General features: G+C 35.0%; 1 protein-coding gene across 1 annotated transcript; it reads right to left on the bottom strand.

Annotated features, from left to right (window-relative positions):
• Positions 1-315: 315 nt before the first annotated feature.
• LOC138319602 (uncharacterized) lies at positions 316-23049 on the bottom strand. Its single transcript, XM_069262751.1, has 27 exons — positions 22923-23049; positions 21796-21848; positions 18233-18321; positions 17593-17917; positions 16944-17029; positions 16473-16674; positions 16063-16182; positions 15586-15674; positions 14809-15010; positions 14116-14235; positions 13575-13666; positions 12974-13178; positions 12520-12627; positions 12422-12449; positions 10449-10516; positions 9938-10026; positions 6596-6911; positions 6141-6226; positions 5648-5840; positions 5398-5517; positions 5060-5148; positions 4474-4675; positions 3900-4022; positions 2564-2652; positions 1664-1743; positions 1502-1620; positions 316-938 (listed from the first exon to the last, which is right to left on the bottom strand). Exons 2-27 carry the CDS (start codon positions 21817-21819, stop codon positions 825-827), a joined length of 3378 nt encoding a protein of 1125 aa, XP_069118852.1. The 5' UTR covers positions 21820-21848; positions 22923-23049; the 3' UTR covers positions 316-824.
• Between the last annotated feature and the right edge of the window lie 159 nt (positions 23050-23208).

Here is a 23208-nt window from a genome sequence, read left to right as displayed (position 1 = left end):
ATCTAGCTTTTTTGAAATGAATTCGAAGAAAACTGCGACTCCACACATGGAAATTGCTTGTTTTTTAACGCAAATTTCGTTGTTTTTAGATCCTTCATAGTAAAACCAGCCGATTGTCTGAGACAATAGTCATTTTATTGAATAGTCACGAAGCTGTAGTCATACAATACAGCCTCAGATGACATTTATTGGTATGTGGATGGGACAAATGGCTCAATAACCTATATTTTACTACTACATGTACTTCAGTATATGAAATGGAGCACTTTTTAATTGAGTATTCTCAATATCAGTCTATTGAAAAGCAACATTGGGTTTCAAGGAAATAATTTTTTATTAAAAAGAGTAGAGACACCTTCCCACGGTTTGTTCCATGTATACTGAAACAGAAATACTGGTTCCATATCAGATTCGATACGTTCATATCACGTTTGATTGTGTAGACACATTAAAATATAATTTCCATCTATATTAAAGTAAAAGCATTTGTGAACAAAATGAAATAATTCAAAAGCTATCATAGATATCAAAGATATCATTACACATTAAAAATTTGATTATTGGAATCAAAACATTGATTGATTTTGCTTGTATACAAGGATATCAACAACTAGACTTCGTGTATCAACAGTATATATGTGGATTGATCAGAGTTCGCTCTGTATGATTCAAAGAGAGAATCTTGACTGAGTAACTTTTCCATATAAGGAAAAGAAGTATAAGCAAAAGGCGTTTTGATAAGTACACATATAGCTGATTGGATATTGACTATAACCGGTATCCACACACAGATAAGTTATCCTTAACAGTCATGGCCAGCGGCTCTATAAAACTTCTGGCACGAAGAAATTGCATTGTCCCATTAACTGAATAGCTCCTATCTGGTCTAATGGCACACGGTGGTCGTAGTCGATGTACTCTTTTCCGTTCACGAACGTCTGTAAAACAAAAATACAAAAACAAGTGTTAAGTGGTAAGAAATCTTGTCACGACTTATTTTATCATTTTTGCATTTTGATTGTTAAATATATGATAAGGGTTATATTCGGTAGGTGCTAGGTATAATATGAAAATAATTGAATGGAAATTCCCCAAAATTACAAGAAAACTAGAACAAGTTTTTTTCCTCCTTTAAATGATTGTCCACACCCATCAAGAATTATAAAATGATTGTAGAAATCAACGTCAGAATGTCAATTGTGACGTAAACAGTATTAAAACACTTGCACGGAAACCTTAACCTGGCCAGTTTTGTTGTTTTATATTATAATTGTTGTGGTGAGTATGAAGAATCAGTTCAATGAGGAAAATCCTGGATTTTGGGAATTATCGTAGAAATCAATATCAGTTGTTACGGATAACAGTATTACAATACTTGTATCAAAAACTTAACCTGGGATTTCCTACGCCGGCACCGGCACCAAAGTGATTCCATAACCCCCCTTTCTTTGAGAGGCGAGCTAAAAAGTAGAATAAAGGAAACTATGTCGCCCAAACTTACACAAAACTTGTCTTGCTTCACTTGAAACGTGATCTCAAAGAAGCGCTTCTGTTGGAACGGAAAGTCTGGTTGTTCTCTTTCCTCGTTCTGCCAGCCACCTCCGAGACAGGAATTTCTAACTGTTACAACGTGAATTGGATGGTTCAAATACTTCACTAATACGTGGCCCGACGTGGTCTTTTCTAATGTGTAATGCGATGTCTCCTCCGTCATCATCTCCCACCCGAAAATTCACGGCGAATCTGTAAAGCAAATTAAATACAAATATTGTTGTTAGTATTGAGTTACCATCTTGGGGAAACATATATAATGTATATTTTAAAAACACCGTTAAAAACAGTTAGAGCGAAAACATTGCCATAAAGTTTAAGCAATAAGTTTAACTTTCCAACTACTGTAATTTCTTGATAATTCATTTTTGCTTGTAACGAGCTTTTTTATTGGCTTAAAAATTTACTTTTCCAGCCCATAAAAAAATGGCGTCGCCATTTGATACGTCGCTTCTGATTGGCTGAAATAACCGCGTAATGATTTCATAGGGAAAAAAAGAGTCCTTAAATGAATTTGGAATTTAGAAGGGATTAACTTGAGTTAATTGAAATATAAGGATTAATTTGAATAGATTTTTATGTTATGGAGACATAACACAAAAATCTGAGTATACTCTCATTCGCGGTTTATTTAGAGTACACTCAAAGTTGTGTTAAATCTCCATAACATAAAAAAAATCTATTCAAGTTAATCCTTAAATATTTTGGTGTTAGCATATACATAGGAATTATATCTTTTATTTATGCATGTTTGTCCTCTGTTCTGAACAAAAATACATGTCTATTGTTACGTCATTAATTTCCACGAAAATATTTCTACCCAGAGTTATCGTTCCTTACATTCACACAAGAGGGAATGGGAATGAACTTGAGGACAAATTGGATAAATACATCGATTTCTCCAAACTAATGACGCAATCCAAAGCACGAAATGACAATACGATCAATACCTGTTCAAAATAACAGAAAAGTTTTCATTGCAAAGAAGAACGTTTGAAATATTTTGTTTTACCCGTTTCCATTTTTCTTGATCTTTCCGCGAACAACGACCCAGTTGTCTGGCACCAATGGATCAGAGAATGGAATGAGACTGGTCTCTCCCTGTAACAGGAAAACAATGGTTAAATAGCTGTACTGTACAGCGTTATAGCTCGTTGTTTTATATTAATACATACAGTATACTAGGTACATGTTTATTTGTCCAGGTACTGGCGGGAACTCTCCTGCCTAGGACAATGCATCTAATTACAATACATGATTATGATGTTTTTAACCATAAATGTAAATACAGAATTACTATAATCTAAACAAGCCGATATGCTTTCTATTGATGTTGAAGTGGTGAAATACTAGTCCGCTAAACCTTCCTATATCATAAGGAATTAAAAAAAAATGCCTAATATATATTAGGCAAAAGAAAATAATAAAATAAAAAAGACTCAAATTATAGACAGGTTTAGGGGACTAGTTAAATACTGGTGAGATTGTGTTATCAGGTATCGGGCAATCAGACGAGCTCAGTCTGGAATTAGAGGTTGTCGGTTATGGTCATGTCAGTTCAATTAACTGTTAGTCTGATAACACTGATATACTTGTGGCAAAACCGCTGTTCCTCTACATTGGGCTCTAAACTTTGTAATTATTTCAAACTGGACGCATCATGAAATTTTTAACTAAAAATTCACCAAAAGATTGTGAAAATAGTTTAATGTCCACGTATAGTTAGGTATAGTGAATATTCACAAAAATGTAAACTGTTGATGCAATACATTTATGTAAAGTCGTTCAACAGTATCCACTTTCTTGCATTGCCTACCAGTCATCACAAGGAGCATTGGTATACCACCTGAAACGGGCCCCTACACAAGTGCTACAAATAATCTAATTATTGAAACATAAGCCAGCCACTTACCCGGTAATTGGCATTAAATTACCTTTATTTACGCAATTTCAATTAATCAGTACCTATCTGTCCTGAACAGGCATCTACCAAACCTTCTTTTTGACAAAAAAGTTAATTCAATAAATTATTTATATATGGTGGCCGGTTAGGGCCACCTCGCGATCTCGTGATCTCGCAACCGCGACTTCCAAGTCGAGGTTACGGAATCGCTTCGCTGCCTCGACTCGCGATCTCACGATCTCGCAACCTTGACTTCCAAGTCGAGGTTGCGAGATTGCGAGGTGGCCCCAACAGGCCACCATATTTATATATATTAAAAATTTGATATAATTAGATGTCCTTTCTTACGATAACTTTCATTCGACACCTATTACTTATCACTTACAAACATTTTTCTTCACATTCTATCGCGGACAGTGTTCATTTTCCTATATACTAAACCTACCAATTTTCGTCGAACGTCTACAAGATATACAACACTGTCTCCATTGCCAATACAGATCCCCTTCACATTATTCATGTCACCTCGAGATTGGAACTTGTATAGTGTCTCTCCATCCAGGACGACCTGAATAACGAAATTAACATTATATAATTTGATAATAGATTCGGTGATAGCATCACTAACGATTACCGTTGTCGTAACAATTTCTTTATATGTCATTTTCAACAGTTTGTTTCTGATCAGCACATGGAATGACGATACAGTAAAAACACGGACCTCTGGGGGTCAACGAAATCACTTTGCTATAAGTACATTTCGTATATACATGTTATAGATATAGTGTAGGAGTCATGACTAGGAATAACATTTACTACGTTATAACCATGAATTAGCTGTAAATGTGTTCTTTAAAACGTGTTTTTGTCTGTTCAGAATGCAATATAATTTTATTTAAAGTGCCTCAAATTCAATATCGTCTTGGAAAAATTCTGTATTCGTAGCATTTTAGAGCAAACCAGTCTTATTTCGATTAAGACAATAAGTTTATATGAATTTGAATAGTTTTATAATTTACCTTAAACTTATTCTTCTTGGTGACGATTTTCAGTTCAAAAACATCGTTGGTTCCGAACACAGCGGGCAATGGGATTCTTTCTTCGTCTCCCCATCCTCCCAGTCTGGAGTTCATAACGACTTGCCCTTCATTAACGCGAGGGTTGAAGTGGAACGCGATGTCAGAGTCGGGATCAGTTCCTTCAAGGAAGTTGATTGCGAATCTGCAAATAAAAGAGTCATTCTGAGGCGGCTGTTTCGCTACCTGACTTAAAGGACAAGAAAATGTGTTAACATATTGGATATTTGGACTGATTTCGGCCATGTCGCATTAGTGACATCGCCATTCGAAGACCGAAACTGTGTCGTACGACAAACGCATTGTCGTTCTTCGCATGGCGCACTGTCGTTCCTCTCTTGGCGCATCATAGTGTTTTCGCACTTCGCATTACGTGGTCTCCAATACGACAATGCGACATGGTCGATTAGGCCACCATAGATAACGGTTTTTAGTGTATGACATCAAGTTCGTATCCTTAAAGATATATTTTTTAATTATTTGTTTGAAAAACTCCAAAAAACTCAGCTGTTATTTGATCGCAAATTACCTATCTCCTCCTTTCTTCACAAAGCCCCTGAAAATTAGCTGTTCCTTATTACCAACTTCAAAAGGCAATGGTTTCACATATGTGTCTTCCTACAAAGAGAAGAAAATCGTTGCTGTCATTGTGTATCGATTTAAAATCTAGAAAGGCAAAATATGACACGATCTTAAAATTAGCACAAACTTTGATAAAAAAATAATTAGCGAAAAGACAAACATCGAAATTTGAATCCTCCCTCCCCAACTAGACATTTGACTTCATTGTCTTTTGTACGCCCGTAGGCTAATTACATAGCTCTATAGTATCATTTAAAGTCATTTTTAAACAAAACAATTGATTACCATTGTTGTAAGGCACTGGACCAACTTGACATCGACCTTGCCATGCACCTGGAAATCGGACACTGCTGAAAAGTCGCACCTGTGGCCAAACGTCAGGTATTCTTTGTTGTTAACAAACACCTGTAACGAAAGCGGTAAATAGGTAAATATGTAATTTCGAACGCTGTATGACCATCATGTTTTTGATTCATGATCAAATTAAACTATAGAATTTGCTATTTGAATATATATACAAAGGCATGACATTTACCGTGAATTCATCATTGCTGCAGAAAAACATGGCATCAAATATGACGCCAGGAGCAAATGGGAAGGAGTCTACTTCAGTTTCTTCATTTCCCCATCCGCCACCTAACTGGCTGTTCCTGACGACGGTGCCCTGGAATGGGCGGGGGTTAAAATGGAAGGCGATGTCACCCCCACACATAAAATTAAGGCTGAATCTGCACAAAGAACAGAGAGGGAAATGCTATTATTAAAGTTCAGTTAACTTTCACAGATATTAAAAAAAAAATTATCTTCTTCGGCAATATTACAGGTTCAGCATCAGGTTTAACTAATCTGTTTTGCCTGAAACTCACAAATTTGAGATTGACAGCAATCGCTATCCTATCCGATACATTAACAACTGGACTAACATCAAATCTATAGTGAAAGAGGGTGTATAATATGTTTTGAACTCGTCACAACAGAGAGAAAGAAATTATGGAGTCGATGTAGTTAGTTGAAATATAGATATTTACCCGGATTCGTCTTCACACACGCCTAAAACTCTGATGCCTTTCCCAACCTTTAATCCACCATGCAGAGGCGTGTTATGCCCATGGGTCTAAAACATCGGTATTGATGAAATCAGTAACATAATATTAATGTATATAACATAACAAAGGAGTTTATTCAAGATAAAGATTTTTTCGACAATGACAATGTTCCGGTATAAAAGAACTTTGTCAAGATATAGATTTATTTTTCGGAAAAGACAATGTTCCGTTATGAAAGAGCTTAGTAAAGTCATAGAATTTTTTCCGGAAAAGACAATGATCCGGTATAAAAGATATTAGTAAAGTCATAGATTTTTTTCCGGAAAAGACAAAGTTCCGGTATAAAAGGAAAACAATGAAATATCCAGTAGTCTACTTGATGTGCCTAAATGAGAATGTGAAGTTGGTTAGAATATTCTTTGATGACAATTACTTACATATCTGTCCAAAACTTGGACCTCGTGGAAGTCAGCTCCGCCAAGCTGAAGATGAGTTCCGTCGCTGGAAGACAGGCGGTGATTAAAGCAACAGAATTTGTCCCCGTTCACCATGATTTTAAAGCAGTCGTTCGTCACGACAAATGTAACGCCGAATTCGCCACCACTCCGGAACGGAAAGCAAGGCTGGTCCCTTTCTTCGTTTTCCCAGGATTCATTTCGGTAGGAATTCCTCACCACAACACCATCTTCAGGACGAGGGTTAAAATGGAGAACTATGATGCTACCGTCCTGGTTTCGGAAGTTGATGGTGATTCTAAAATTATTGAATGATGGTGACAAAATCAAGATAATAGACCTAAAATAAAATCATGGAGTGTAGCGCATTAAAATACAAAACTGCAAATGTACTAGTAAGAAAATGTAGGCATGAAGACACTATGATGGGGTAAATAACACGATACTTAGTACAATTTGTATGCCACAGACCTTCAGGCAATTGGCATGCGACTTCTTCAGTCATACATTTTAATTTCTCACCCTAAGAGACGAATTTTTTTTCGTTTTCTTCTTTTATGTAATTTTGCTATTTGCATAACTAACACATCATATACTACACTGAGTACAATATTACCCAAGTACCATTTTTAATATTAAACCCTTATTTTGTATTAAGTCATTACCACATGAGTCCCCTGTGACAGTTTAAAGTATGCATGCTTAGTGAATTACGTAATGCATCATTGACAAACCAGTGTAGGTAAAAGGATATGTAAATTGACTTTGTACTTTACAAGAACTCCCCTTTCAAAAACATTTTTATATTCTGGAGTTTAATATATTGTAGCTTGGTATGATTCCTGCTTTGGTTTGAGTTAATTATTATGTTATTCATACATAAACATGTTTTTGCATTTGGGTGACAAATTATCTAAAGTAAAAACGAGACAAGATGAAATGACAGCGAAAATTAACAGAAAAAAATCATCACATTCGGTTTTCATAGGGAGACAAACACTTACAGCCCCAAGTGCACAGATAAGAGGATGTGAGAGGGATGTGTGAGAATAAGCATTTTAGTCATGACCAGGTGACAGATGATCTTTTTACTGTGTTGTTGCATAACAGGAAGTAATGGTTCAAATGATATTGAGTTCTATTTGTTTCACTCTGTCAAAAAATCTTGTATTTAAGGAAGAAATTTATCAAAAAGTATTTCTGGCAGAAGCCATCTGTATTTAAAGTTTCATAGTTATACAATTTGAATAGTATTAGAGAACTTCAAATGTTGGGCACAGAAATTGTTTGTGAAAATAAACCTAGAACAATAAACACTGTAATTTGTAAAATGTATTATATTATGTCAAGTCATTGTACTATTCGATATATTCTGTTATACGTTTGTAAAACCTGATTATGTCAGAAGTGAATAAATAATATACACACGTAACAGCAACCCACTGAACATTACTTAACACTTCATAATGGAACACGCATTAAACCAAACATAACATTATTTTAACTATTGTTAAAATTAAAAAAAAAATATTTAGAATGCCGTTTGGTTTTGCTTAGTTTTATCCTAAATGTGGTAGGTCTAGCTTGTTCAGAATAAATTGATAAAACTGATAAAGATAGGAAAATCGATAAATACCTGATATCTGATGTTTGGGCTGTCTGTTGTAATAATTGTAATGCTTAGTATAAGTCGTCTGAATACTAACAAGTATTATATGTGGTGCAAATTAATGAAAACATGGGGGAAATTTTCCTAGTCGTGTCCGTATCTATTACTATATAATTTAAAGTTTTGACAACATATAATTAAACAGGGAAGTTATTCGGCTAATGGATATGCGGCGTTGATAATGTATCTATTCAGTTCAAAGAGTGTTCGATATATATTGTGGACACAATGACATTGAAAAAGGATTCGAGAAGCAGGAAATATGTTTTCATGTTTATATGATGTTTGGAGTGAGTATAAGTATACCTTGTTAGTTCTCATTCAACAGCCTGCGCGTGAAACCATATAAAGCAATACACCGTCAAAACGATATCACTGTAATGCGTGTGTATGATTATTGAGAAAAACTATATTAACATGTAAACATTCTAATAAAGCATGTTGTTTCATCTGGACTGGAGGTCTATTGAAACCATCAATATCAAATCCAGGAAAGTTATCTATTTCATTTCTGCATTTTAATTTACGACATTACAAATATATCATACACTGTATAGCGCTTTGGGTATATAAAACCACGCAATTGTTTGAACATAAAAAGACACTCCAACGGCATAATTTGATTAATATCAAGATAGTGCAATATAAGCCTGCAGTGAAAGTGGAACAACTTGATAAGTGTTAATGTTGTAATTCATTTTCTCTGCTTTAATCAATTCGTAGGTAGAAATATTCATGGTTGTCATATAGGATAGTGATTCCAGTAATGAACCAGTTTCACCGCAAACACGGAAACAACAAACGTGTATACACAACTACCATCCTCTGATATTATCAGCAATATCGATGGAACGTGGGACGCGTGCTCTTCCGGAGTACGAGTCCGCAATCTCGTTGCATTTTGTTGGCGCTTGTTTACATGTCACCATTATTTTTTTAATTTTGACCAAGAGTTATATGACATCGACGTAATATTTCCCTATTTGAATACAAATAGATAAATAAATAAATAAAATAAAATAAATAAATAAATAAATATAAAATAAATAAATAAAATAAATAAGAAAATAAATGAATAAATAAATAAATAAAGTTTGTTGGACCTTATGTCTTTGATATTAGAAAGTAATTTCCTATATTTTGAGACAATTGTTTTTGTTCGCTAAACCTGCCTATATAGTATAAGTGCTTTTTCCTAATAAAAAAGCCTATGATATAGCCAGGTTTAGCGGACAAGGTGCATGCTATTTTGCCGCTCATTTTGTATGAAGGAGCTCGTCAATGAGTGATGTGAAAGAAAACAACTTTCAACTTACTTTTCACATTAATTATGTAGTCCACAAAAAATGGCAATCACTCGAATATCTAAACGTATTACCAACAGGAATGTTTAGAATTAAATTGTGAATGCAGTTAAAAATTATTCTTTAAAGAGACTTTTAAAATACGTGAAATTGCAGTGTTGGCGAAATTTTGTTCAGGTGGTTATGCACAATAAGGTAATTGATTAGTTGTCGACAGTGTAATACGATTGTATGTATGTATAGTCACCAGACCCTAACACATGTTGTGACTGGTACCTACTGTATTCTTTTACAAAACAATGTAAACATAAAATTTACATATAACAGTTTATGATTAAGTTTAATCCTTACCTATCGTCTCCCACACATTTACCGATGACTGTGACCACTTTACCGGGCTGGAGGCCATTAGGGATGGCCAGCAGGTCTCCTCCAAGGTCCTACAAAGGTAACCAGATCACTGACTACTATCCTAGGTACATTCACATTATAATAACAGAGTCGGTCATTACTAACGGAGTATTGTATACATTGGATAATTTAAGTATATAGTTGTTGGCTAATATCATGTTTTTATGCCGATACAAGTACTTTATACTTAACTGTACACACAGTTTTACTCGGTATCCATGATACCAAAGCATCAGTGCAACAACTCTATTGGCATATCGGTGTCTGCACTGCGTGTGTCTATCAGAATTTACAAAATATAGCAGAAAATCAAAGAAATGTTGGGAAAATGTAAAGAAATTCGTCTGCTAGCGAATATCAGGCATTCATGTATGATTATCAGAAATAAGACACTAGATACAAAGTTTGATGTGTTAAATGCTAATACGTACATGTAATTACTTATACTTACATGTACGGGTATTTTGATTAACATGTCGCCGGTAAGATGAACGTGTGTGTGGTGGTCTGATGATGTTCCTCAAGTGTGTAATGTACTATGTTGCTTGACTAGATTGTGAGTGTGTCTGGTTAGCATTGGACGGTTATAAATAGCCTATGGATACACCGGTTTTCTTTACAGTTCATATATCACTTTACATCTTTTCACATATACTCGCCGGTAAAGGTCATACCACAGGGCCATGTATAGTTTCTATATGAAAAAATAGCCAGAAATACATATAAAATATTATGTATTTCTGGCTATTTTTTCATATACATGGCCCTGTGGTCATACCTAATTGTAACTGATTATAGATATTGTGTTAAAGTTATTGTATTGCTCATTGTCATTTTATATACATGTAAGTCTTGCTTTAAAGACTATTGCAAAAAATTGGTGACGTGTTGTAACATCTGTGCAGTATCGATTTAGAATATAATTCATTGTTTATGGACTAAAAGTTAAGTCTACCGTAACATGTTGTCACAAAAATCAATAGTTTTGAGTCTATACTAATTTATACGTATATACATGTATATGTAAGTAAATAGTTGATTGATTTGCCGCGTTACAGACACACTCGCGGATGTTAGAAGTGAACCCAAACCACGATATTAAGTGATACTGTAACAACAGGATGCAACACATGACGTCAGAGAGTAGCCTATGTTAATTTGTGGTGCTATTTTACATTAACGATGGTCACAAAGGCAATTTATTCACTAAGTTTGCTCTTATTACTTAAATCTGTTTGGGGCTATCTCTATTTTCAGTATTCTGAGCATTAATTAAGTTTTTTTTAAACGATTTGCGGTTTAAGTATAAATAAGTCTGATTTAGATTACGTACTCTATTTTAAAATGTGAGAAGGTATCAGATTTGAAGCAGGGCCACTACTTAGATTAAACATTTTAAACATTTAAAGGTATCTATATCTAGATTATGTGAATATCTGTCGAGACAAGGGTGTTGTTTGGCCTTAACCACATGGTGCACTGATGAAGTCGCCTATATGCATTCGACAAGTTAATCTACTTGCAAAATGAAAGATAACGTCGATTTTAGATTCTTTCCTGAGGTTTAGTATAGAGTCCTGGCAACCGAAAATAAACTCTCGAGACGAAGTTAATGGAATCCTCAATACTCCAGGGGTTACTTTCAATGTCGTAGTATCCACCCTTTGACTATTTCTTAGTAAGACTCCTTTTGACAATTTCAGAGAGAGAGAAAGCGACGCCCAAATCCACAGGCAACCAGTTTTTCTACAAAACAACATTTGTCAATGACAAACTAGCGTTTATACCACTATGCTACTCTGAAAGAATACCCAGATCCTCAGAAGTATTGACATCTTAGATTAATACTGTGTGTCTCTTTTGGATATCGGATTTGTAACAGGATGTTTACACCGTTAAACACAGCACAGTCATGTATTACGGTAATGCTTATCCAGATTACGGTGAAATATTAAAGCAAAGGAAAAAAAAAACAAAAAAACTAGAGCGTGATCTAAAAGTATTTATTTAACAGAATATATCACAGATATAACAGTATTTTGAACGGTGTCTACCAGACAGAATTTGTCAAGCTCTTTTTGATTGCATTGATAGGCCTTACAGCAAGCGATGTTGATCCAGGACAGTCAAATGTTTTTAAAAGCCATTTCTCAGAAGCGATTGTCTGTTTCCATAGCAAAGAATACAAGGCACTTTAATACACTTTTTCTTTATTCCTCTTTATGTTAGTCTTTTTCATCGGGTCATGGAATATTTGTAAGCCAATACACATTAAGTTGACTGTAATTGATCCATATTCACAGGTGTTCCTCCTTAGACAAATGTTTCCTATGATAAAAAAGAACCATTTCCATTATCAGAAGTCATATCATATACAAATCCAACATCGTGTATTTACTATGATGCCGTTGTAATACAACATACTTTGCATGACAGTGGTATCTAAGGATATCTAGAAGGAATAATGTAAATATGGCGTAATGGTTTGGATGAACTAAAGAAAGCTTACGTTCGACTTAGAAGAACTCTGGCTCAAAGAAATCAGCATCTCCTGTAAGCTTCAAATGACACACACTATCCAATGGCAGACGATGGGCATATTCCACATACCGTTGACCATTGACGTAGGTCTGGGAAAAGAAAACGTAAGAAATACATGTAACCAGTGAGTGATATATCTATGTAATATTTTCACAATCTCCATAGGGATTATTGACAAAAATCATCCTATCATTTAATGAAAAATAGAACCGGAATAAAAACAGCTTGCCCAGCGAAGGTCAAATGAGAAAGGATTTAAATTGAATATGTCTGATGCTCATCCGAATATATGTCTTTTATATTTCATTTTATTTATTTCTTATCGCCATTCCTTGAGATGTGATTTCATATAATATCTTTTAAACTCTCTTACTATTATATTAATGCTTTATAGTTAAATGGCATACAAGTCTACTCCTGTGGCGATATACGTACAACAAATTTATCTGGCTGAGCATTGATGGCAATTTCGAAGGTGTCTTTGAGTTCGAAGGGGAAGCTTGGCTGGTCCCGTTCCTCGCCCTGCCAATCTCCTCCTGTACACGTGTTCCGGATGGTACAGTTTTCCTCCAATCGAGGGTTAAAGTGAAGGGCTATGTCGTCTGCGTCGTCATCACCGCATGTCAGGTTGACTGCGAATCTACAAAACGACAATATTGCAGATGAAGATGATATCAAAATACTGAAAACGACAATATCGAAGGTAATATTATACGGCTATATAGTATACGTAATATATACGTTTTATTATTAACAAAAGGTATATATAGTATATATACAGTATATAGTATATATAGTTTAACAGAAAACTGTTGACGACGAAATTATCTAAGTTCCTTCAAATATATCGTCAAAGGCGTTTTTCACATGATGCAGCTTAACAATCAACAATCTCAATGATTTTTCAGCTCCAAATATCATAACGCATTTCAAGAAATCATAGAAACAAAAAGCAGGCAATTATAAATAAATTCAATTTTGATTCATGGAACTATGGAGTATTGTTTGAGGATGCAAAGTGGTTTAGAAATCGTACCCTCCGGATCCTTTCTTTGGGATTCCTTGGACTACAACCCATCCACCCTCTCGGAAACCTCCAGGAATTCTTTCCATTGCGACGGGCTTTTCCTGCCAACGTACAGTAAATTATTTAAAACTAGTAACTTACTATAGGTAATATAGGTAAAAAAAAAACATACATTGCTTTTTGTCTAGGAAGCTCAAAAGAACATTTTCCAGTTACTGTACTAACTATACATCTAAACTTGTAATATCAATCAAAACATATGAAATGAACGACGTATAAGAATGATATGTAAAGCCTCATCACAGTTTAACCATATTTTTTTTCAAAATCCAAAATGTTAATTTATTAGTGACTACAATAATCAAATTACAATACAGGATAATTTCAAGTCGAACTCTTTTCATGTTATATGGTCCTGAGATTTTTTGCCTTTTTATATATTATTATCACTTGATCTGCGTTATCCTCTAAGATAATAATACAAAATGCACATGACAAATAACCAAAAGGCCCTTGAGAACAGAGAATCGAGAAGACCTCGCGACCTCACCATTTTCCTCTGGAGCTTGGCCTGGTAGATGAAGGCATCACCTCTAACGTTGATTCCCTTGATGTCTCCTACTTCTCCTCTGGCGTCAAACTTGGCACATTTCTTTCCGTTCACGTACAACTGTGGAGAGAAGATGGCGTCATGATATTGTGTGTTGTTTGATAACTTGTAACACTTCTATTTTTCTCTCCTTTTAATGTATTTTTTCCTTATTTTTTCTTTTCATTTTTACACAAATGTACGAGACATTCGTACATTAAAGACAAAAACAGAAGACAGATAATGACACAGACATCAAGGCAACATAAACAAGAGCTCATACATGCAATGTAAAAAAATAAAACTATGGACAATTCTAATTATCCCACGTTACTTCAAATGCCTATATTTTTTTAATAAATTTAATATACTTGCTGTCTCTGCTGTGTATCTTACAGCGCACCAGACCAGAAATGAATAGAGTAGTGTTAAACGGCAGACAGGGTCACGGCGACTATGCTTCTGACATGGTCATGTGATATAAAGGTAAACGACTATATATGTGCAAATAGGTTAACAATGGGATTAAAGATCCCGAGCTGTCAAATCGGGACTTTTAAAAGTAACACAAAACAGAATATATTTTAAATGCTGAGTTAGACTAGTAATAAAGGGTGGTGGTAGGGGAGGCGTTGAACTACAATTCCATTTTACCTTGAACTTTCTGCTCTTTGTCACGACTTTGATTTCAAATGGTTCGTTGTTTAGGAAACATGACGGGATATCCTCTCGTTCCTCCTCGCCCCAGTCGCCCATACGGCAGTTCATCACTAGGGCACCCTCACCTATTCGGGGGTTAAAGTGGAAGGCTATGTCGTCATCAGCCGAAGGACCGTTCATAAGGTTCACGGAGAAACTAAAAATCACATAAAAATCCATATTACCTCAATATGTACAATGTACTATGCAACAACTTTCTTTTGCATGCGATTTACTTTCGCGATTTTCGCGATCCACGAAAATTTGCAAATTTCGCGAATTGATGTCTACATGACCTACATTACAATATATTAAGTTTTTAAGAACTTTAACTTCGCGAACTTGAAATCGCGAAATTAAGTAGCCACGAGAGAAAGTTGGCTAATACATTGAGATACTATTGGATTTTATTGCATTATATCCCCGGTAAGTAATTGCAGTATGAAGGGCAAAATTCTCACTTTACTTTCACTTTATTCTGAGATCAGATTTAAAAAATGCTACTTATATTTCAAATTAACATACACAAATATCAATCTTCTTCATTATCTTTTTTATGTTTTTGGAAGTTTATCAAAATTCCATGTAACATAGGTAAACAGTTTACAAATGAAATGTACTATACGTTCATCGAAACTGACATGTTCGGGGAAATAGTAGAACATCGACTGATATCGTAAATGAATTTCTCAACACACCACACCAGTTATATTTGATAACACAATCACTTACGTATCTCCTCCTGGCTTCATGAAACCTCTGAAGAGTACAACGTCTCCCTTCTCAAGTCCACATGGAATCTCCTTGACGAAGTCGTCATCCTGTTCGAGAAAAAATATGTTTTATATACCGATATTCATTTGCATTTGTGATTCTATCCGGAATTGACCTATGATTCTTTTGTCGGAGTCACTAATGCAACATGAAATACCCATTCTTCTGAAGCAAATAGTTCTGTTCTCATTACATTTTTCGTGATTTTTGTTTATGTTTTCCAATTGTCATTTTTTACATGGAATGAATATTATGTCACTTTTATACATTTCCTCGGTAATCCAGTATCAGGAATACCATTTTCATTTTCAGATGAACGATATATAGTGTATATCGCCTGGGTTATTGAGGATGGTAATGTATAATCTAAGTTTCAATCTGTAAAATGACTATGAAGAATATACAAATAAAAACCAAATGATGTCACTATCTCACCATGGGTTCGTAGTACTCGACGTCTTTGATGTCCATGTTTCCTTGGATGTGGAAGTGGGAAGCGTCCGGGACACCACAGCGGTGACCGAAGTTTGTAAAGTATTTGTCATTCACATGAACCTGTAAAACATCACGTTATGCTCGAAGTTATCATTCAGACCCCAATTTCTTGAAACAAACTTAAATCAAAATCTGACTTAAGTTGCATAAGAAATTTTGTTGCACTTTTATTTCGAGAAATGGTGAGAAAGTTTAATTCTACTGTATTTAATGAATATTTTGATGGGTAATGATAAAACACGGAACAACGTCATTCGTCCGTCAAATGTAGAGTTTTGAAATAACAAGCAGTATGGAAGATTTTACTAATGATGACTACGTAAGAAATTAGCATCAGCTGGTATACGTACAACATACTGATCATCTGTGCAGATAAACATGGCGTCGAAATAGTTCATGGGTGTAAAGGGAAACTCGGCATCGTAATCCCTCTCTTCGTCTCCCCACCCTCCAAGGTTGGCGTTTCTGATGACAACGCCCTCTGTGGGACGGGGGTTGAAATGGAAGGCAGTCGAGTTGTTTTCACAGTCACAGCCAAAGTTGATGCTGAATCTGTAATATGTATGAAATATTCACATAAATTGTGCACGAGAGATGATATGTCAAATATGTGTTACCAATGACCTGATCAGAGGTCACTTCATAAACTGCCGAGTCAGAGTCATATTCCTTTCCTGTCATAATAACAGAACAATATGCAAACCGATAGATGCAGTAGACGAAACGTAAATGATGTTCAGTGTTATTTTTATCATTAATGAACCTGTCCTTAGTACGTAAGTGTTATTTGTATCGTTAATGGACCTGTCCTTAGTACATACCCGTCATTGTCCTGGGCAGCTCCCCGGACACGAACAGCCTTTCCGACTTCCATGCTTCCGGGAATCTCGGTACGGTATGGCAGTGACTGCAACAAAAATACAATATGCGGTGAATACCTTGAAATAATGGTTTGTATGGCTCTATGTTTTTTTAACATTTTTTAAGATATCGAGTAGAGATTATCTGTTATTGCTGCTTTGGTTTTTTTTTGTCTATAGCTAGTCGGAATTTTGCTAACTCCATTTCTATTTACAATGTATGCTGTGTAAGATGGAATATTCGTGGTTCGTTCGTGGTTTGCAGTTTTGAAATCATTTCGTGGATACAAATATCCGTGGTTAGCCTATGATACAACGATAAAAATAATGCACCAATATCATTCGTTGTTTTTATACATATCCGTTGTTTTTATACATATCCGTTGTTGTCGTTATAAGTGGTTGCTATGACACCCGAATATAAAAACAACGAATGCATCATTACTATCGAACAACGGACATTTCTACACATCGAAAATTCCATGTTATACAGTATGTAGCTGCTAGAAGCTAGCAGTTCATACTTCGTTTCCTTTATTATCGATAGGCAGTTGAATGGTTCTGAATATTTTTTTCTTATTCAAAACCACCCTTACTCTCTGTTACGTACGTATCTCTCCTGGAATGTGATGTCATAGTACTCCACACCGGGTGTCAGATGAAGGTAATGCACGTTTCCATAGTCGAGTCTGTGTGCGAAGTTGATGTATGGTTTTCCATGGACGTAAGTCCGGAACCCGTCTTCGGCCACTTCGATACGGAGCAGGAAAGACATACCATCGTCGAATGGGAAATGAGGCTGGTCTGTCTCTTCGTCCATCCAGTCTCCGGAGAAAGAGTTCCTCACACAGGTGCTGGCGCTTGGACGAGGGTTAAAGTGGAAGGCGATTTCTCCATCAGTCGGGTTCTCCTCTTGTTGCAAGTTGATGGCAAATCTGCAAATTGAGAATAGGTCATATCTCTGTGCTTTAATAACTAATTATTTGTTTCATATGTACATGCAATTTGTATGTGGAAATAATTCTGTTATAATTTTTCTATTTATTATCTTTTCTTCTTAGGTTTGGTTCCAGTTACATTATCAATACTTTCTACTTCGTGATATTTCAAGTGTGGTTAATGTTTTTGTGTCTTTTCATTCACTCCTGAAAAGTCATAATGAACTATTCCAACATTTGAATGGAAGAGTTCAGATGCGTCTTCAGGGCTGAATGAGTACATGATACACCAGAATCACCATGACTACGTACACGTCTGTTCCCCAGGTGACCCTGCCTCTGATGATGATCTGCTTCCCGACATGGAGACCGTTTGGAATCCTGTAGGTGGCTGGGAGGTGCTGTAACGAGACAAAGCAGATTTGGTCATTAGTATCCAATGGAATAAACATGTAGACTAATATTTTTCGTTTTGAAATCACAATGTTTCTACCACAATGTAGTTAACATTTTTTATTTCATCAATGCAAGTAATATAAAAAAAATTAGTGTTTTGGGTCATATCTTGGTTTTGATGATACACTACTGCGGCCATATCATTATATATGCACTGTTTCTGTTGTTAATGTGTTTTCGGATGCATACAACTTTGACTTGTATTTGTTAAAGTTTTACATGGTTAAATTAAGAGGTATGAATACAAATCCATCATGAAAAGTGTTTGTAATTACCTTAATATTTGTTTTATTTATAACCCAAGATCTTTGAAATTTCAAAATATGAATGACTATTCTTACAGAAATCCTTTGCGGATTTATGGTTATTTTATATGTCTAAGAGCATGTTCGAATAGATTGAGCTGTCTGTGTTTGTTACGTCATTATTGAGTATAATACAACGAGAAGCAATATAAATTACTTTATTTGAGAGCGAGATGTTCTATTGTCAAATAATGCTTAGTGATATAGAAATGTCGACGCAGATTTTAAACAGTCAGCAAATATACTGGTATAGGGCATAGGAAGTATGAGTAATAAATATCGGGTGTTCAGCTCGGGCAGACTAGAGAGTCAACAAGCAGAGTAAACATGACCTTCTAAAAGGTGCTATCGAATTCATATCACAAAACTACAAAGGTAAGGTACATAATATATCGACCGAAATATATCGTCGATTACTGGCTGACACGTCGTCAATGGGTTCATTTAGCGTGGGCGAAGTATTACACATATAATAGTAGTTATGCCACGTTTATACTTGCATGTGCAGTTTTGAAAACTGATCTAGCATTAATTAGACACAAGACACAGTTTTGAATATACTTTTGTCATTCATATGATTATAACAGTTTGATATGTAAAATTGTAAGCACGTTACTAACAATCTATTTATTGTGACATAATGTCTTTTTGCGAGTCGAACATCATACTTTTTTGAGAAAACGACGTGAATTGCGTCCACAAAATAATGATGTCACAATGGATATCTACCCGCAAGGGAGCTAACTCTATCATATGCAAAGACGGAATATGTTCATGTAATAATTACGATATATTCGCACTCATATCTATTTAGACAGTACAGATAAGAGGTTGAGATTGAATTATGATCCACACAGTGCCCTCAGCCAAATTATAGCGCCTTTGTGACCATGGAGACATTAGAATTGCCTATGAGTATAACACTTGAATTTACCTGATCAGAAAACAACTTTTAATCATTTCTTGCGATATATTATCCTATCTTTTGTCAACTGACAGATACAAATAACCTGGCAAGTCGTCTGAGATAGGGAGAAAAGTGGTCACCTGACGAAGACTGGCCACATTACTGTCCACACCCCTAATCATTACTAGTGATATCGCCCCACATACCGGAGTATTTGCAATAAATATCTCATTCATAACAGATAGACTAGAGCTAACGGGGACCTGGGGATTGATAGGCGGGATTGAAAGCAGGTTGTCCACCAGAAGGGACATTTACACAGTTTCTACTTTCCTATCTGACCCAAATGTGGGGAATAAACAATATTTTGGACTGCTTTGGAATATTACTTATTGAAGCTAATTAATTAAGATATTTTTTAAAATTTTAAATTTTGGCTTGAAATTTGTTGTTCTAATTAATGCCTGCTTTATCGAAAGCTATGAAAAACAAAGAAACCATGCAAATAGTACAATTTCTACTCAAACATTCTTTTGAAAGTAATACAAATAATATTACACTCTTGACGATAGCAACTATAGTAAGTTCCCTAGCAACTCAAAATCCCCGGTCATAGATCATTGAAAGTGAAAAGAAATTTCGGTAGTTTTGTCTAAATAGTTTTCAGATCTTTTCCGTCGTCTCCGATAAATCACCACCGAGACGAAACTCTCCTTGTATCCCCAACTACATGTACGTCCTATAACCTTATCTGAAGGGAACTATTGCGTAGGAGGGATATTTGACATATCACAATACCCTTATTGTGGCAAAGGTAGGTAAGGTAATGATGATTTACAAGCCCTAACAACACCGGTATTAATGCACCTTTATACTATAAACCTTCTTCCTAGACTACGTGAAGGTGTATAATGTAAAGCACAATGCAACATAAAACGTCCTGTTACCAGGACAGGTTGAATCATCCCAGAGTCATTTGATATTATTCACCCTAAGGTTAGATAAGAATACTTCGTAAAATCTAAACGTAATGGCAGGCAATTCGTTTGAAAAAAATACGGATACAAGCTTCCTCAATTTTTAAAATTATACACATCTACATGTATTTTAAACTTTTAGTTTGTTTGTTGAATATGTCATAGGTATTGAGGTTAATGGTTGATGTTGTGGAATTCTATCCCATCCCATCATCGAGTAGCTTTTGAAATATCCCCTTTAAATCAGCTTGTCACCATTGTGTATCAGGGTGTGGGGTTTGTTGTTGATATGACCCCTGGCATCACTCGCCCACCATTTGGTGGCCGTGATGTTATCAAACATTCCACTTGGGATTACACCGATAAGGTGTCATATGGTGTCATAATAATACAAATATGCCCTCAGTCAATATCAAACATCCCTCCTCATTCCTTCCCTGCCCTAATGCCTTTATTGGACTGATAATTGTAGTTATTATGATGATACAGGTATGTCGTATTTGTTTTAACTTTTAATATGCTAATAATAGATTTACCTGGTCTAGTCTGTGGTTAAATCTATTAATACTTCCTGAATAGTTTTAGCGTTATCATGTTCGAATTAGCATCAGCTCATTTCCTTTATGAAAGCCCATATAGCATAAATATATGTAATCTAAGAAAAATTAATTTAATTCTGATAATCGCTATTTTAGTTTTTAAATTCTGATACATAATATGAAAATAGTAATGTTTATGAAACATTTTGTGTTTTGTTCGCGGAATATTAATCATAGCTCAATCATGCATTTCACGATCGTAAAGGTTAAGTTCACGTTTTTTCCTGATTTATACATCGTATACGTGAAAAGCCTGTAATACAGTTACCATCGAAATGTACGATAACATTAAAAGTTTAGATCATTTGCAAAGTAAAATAAAGTACATTTGTTAAATTTCATGAGAAAAAATCCTCTTTGATAATGATTTGCGATGAGAAATGTTTGCGTATTTGTCAATGTCTCAAATTACAAAAAATTAATCCCTCACAAATAAAAAACCCAACTGAACAGTATCGGTTAATGTCAATACGCATTGGAACTTTAGCAATCCTCACTTTAAAAATATGAACATAATATAAAAAAAAGCATTAGTATGCGCTGATGTCTATCTTTTTAAGTAAACAATGATATAAAATTAATCTTAAATGATAAAGTATGTCTAAATTAATTTAAAAAAACACCTGCTTACCACTCTGCTGATTTGATAAGACATGGTTGTTTGGTGATGGACGGTTTAACGATCTGAAAAATGAGATAAAATAATCTAAAATCGTTGTTGACATTATAATGTGGTAGTAAAAGAATTACATTCCCCAAGGTCAACAACTGATTGTTTTTTTACATAAAACAGCATGTTTTACACACAAACATACCTAGGGTCCATGCCGTTGTGTTTTTCTCAAGTTCAATTTATTTCGTGTTTGCAATCAGACAGTTTATCAATCCAAATAAACATTTTAGTTAAATGATAATTGTTTTGACGATAATAAACCAAAATTCAATTGATAAGTATTATTTATGCAAGAAAGTTTTTGTAAATGTGTAATGCTAATGAAAATTGTTAATTTTTGTCACCACACTACATATCATTGTACAAGTAATCTACAAACTCGTGATAGGTTCATTACGCTCTTTGACTCAAGATTTGATAAAATTATACTGCCCACGAAACATATTTCAAGTAACATAGTTGATCAATTGTACTAGATCTTCTTCATACATCTTTTTAAAATCTTGTATTATTTGATTTCCCATGCCAAAGTTTATAAAAACTGTTGATTTTAGTTCCATTTTTTACTTTATATCATGGTTTAAATCTTACGCCAATCGTAAAGAAGAACTTCCACAACAACTATAGTTTTTCCTGGTGATTGAATTATTACTCTGTGACGTCGATATGGTTTAGACATGATAGATGTAACAATGGATATTGCATTCCTTCACTGTGTTGGTTTACTGTAGGCGCTCAGAAGTACATAAGCTAAATTCTAATGTCTATCTCGAAACAAATTTCGTATTTCATTCAATAAGGTTGTAAAACGTGTTGGTTATCATATTTTTGACATTCATTGGTGTGTAACATACCTACAGACACCTACTTTTTTAATTCAACCTTAAATATGTAAAGGAAAGTATTTCACACGTTAATGCATGTAAAAAAAATATCGAGCATCATTTTGAATATCTAGTCAAGCTAAACCAGTGTATGTCAAAAATATGACAACTAACTTTAATGATATCGTTTTGATTCAGAAACATGTTACATCAATGCAAACTGGTCCAACATGATGTGGCCTGGCCATATTGAACACCTACCTTCAGACGATGGATGGTGGACACCTCGGTGACCGGCTAACATGTACACACCTATTTATACAAGGTACGACACAGGGCGGGGCCAAGGTATGTGTGCACCTGATAAGACCTCATGTTATCTGATGTCACATGACCTCAGAGTACAGGAGATTACGATGTGTATCCCCTGGCTAAGTCATTAGTTACATGGAGTTTTAGTTTTATTTGTGTGCTGTGCATGTGGAGATAACATGTTAAATTTTACAAATACACGTACACTAATGTAATACTAACAGACACATCATGT

This window comes from Argopecten irradians, chromosome 3, assembly GCF_041381155.1.
Source record: "Argopecten irradians isolate NY chromosome 3, Ai_NY, whole genome shotgun sequence".
NCBI classification, from domain to species: Eukaryota; Metazoa; Mollusca; class Bivalvia; order Pectinida; family Pectinidae; genus Argopecten; species Argopecten irradians.
Note: the sequence above shows the minus strand (reverse complement) of the source record. Positions and strands in the feature narration are given on the sequence as shown.

What these genes read in the sequence shown, in the direction of transcription:
- LOC138319602 (XM_069262751.1), bottom strand. Translation starts at nt 21,819, where the DNA reads ATGTCTTATCAAATCAGCAGAGTG. An exon ending in ATGAAGCCAGGAGGAGATAC is followed by an intron (nt 15,011 to 15,585) that starts GTAAGTGATTGT and finishes TGTGATTTTTAG; the next exon opens with TTTCTCCGTGAACCTTATGA. An exon ending in AAATGTGTGGGAGACGATAG is followed by an intron (nt 6,912 to 9,937) that starts GTAAGGATTAAA and finishes CAATAATTTTAG; the next exon opens with AATCACCATCAACTTCCGAA.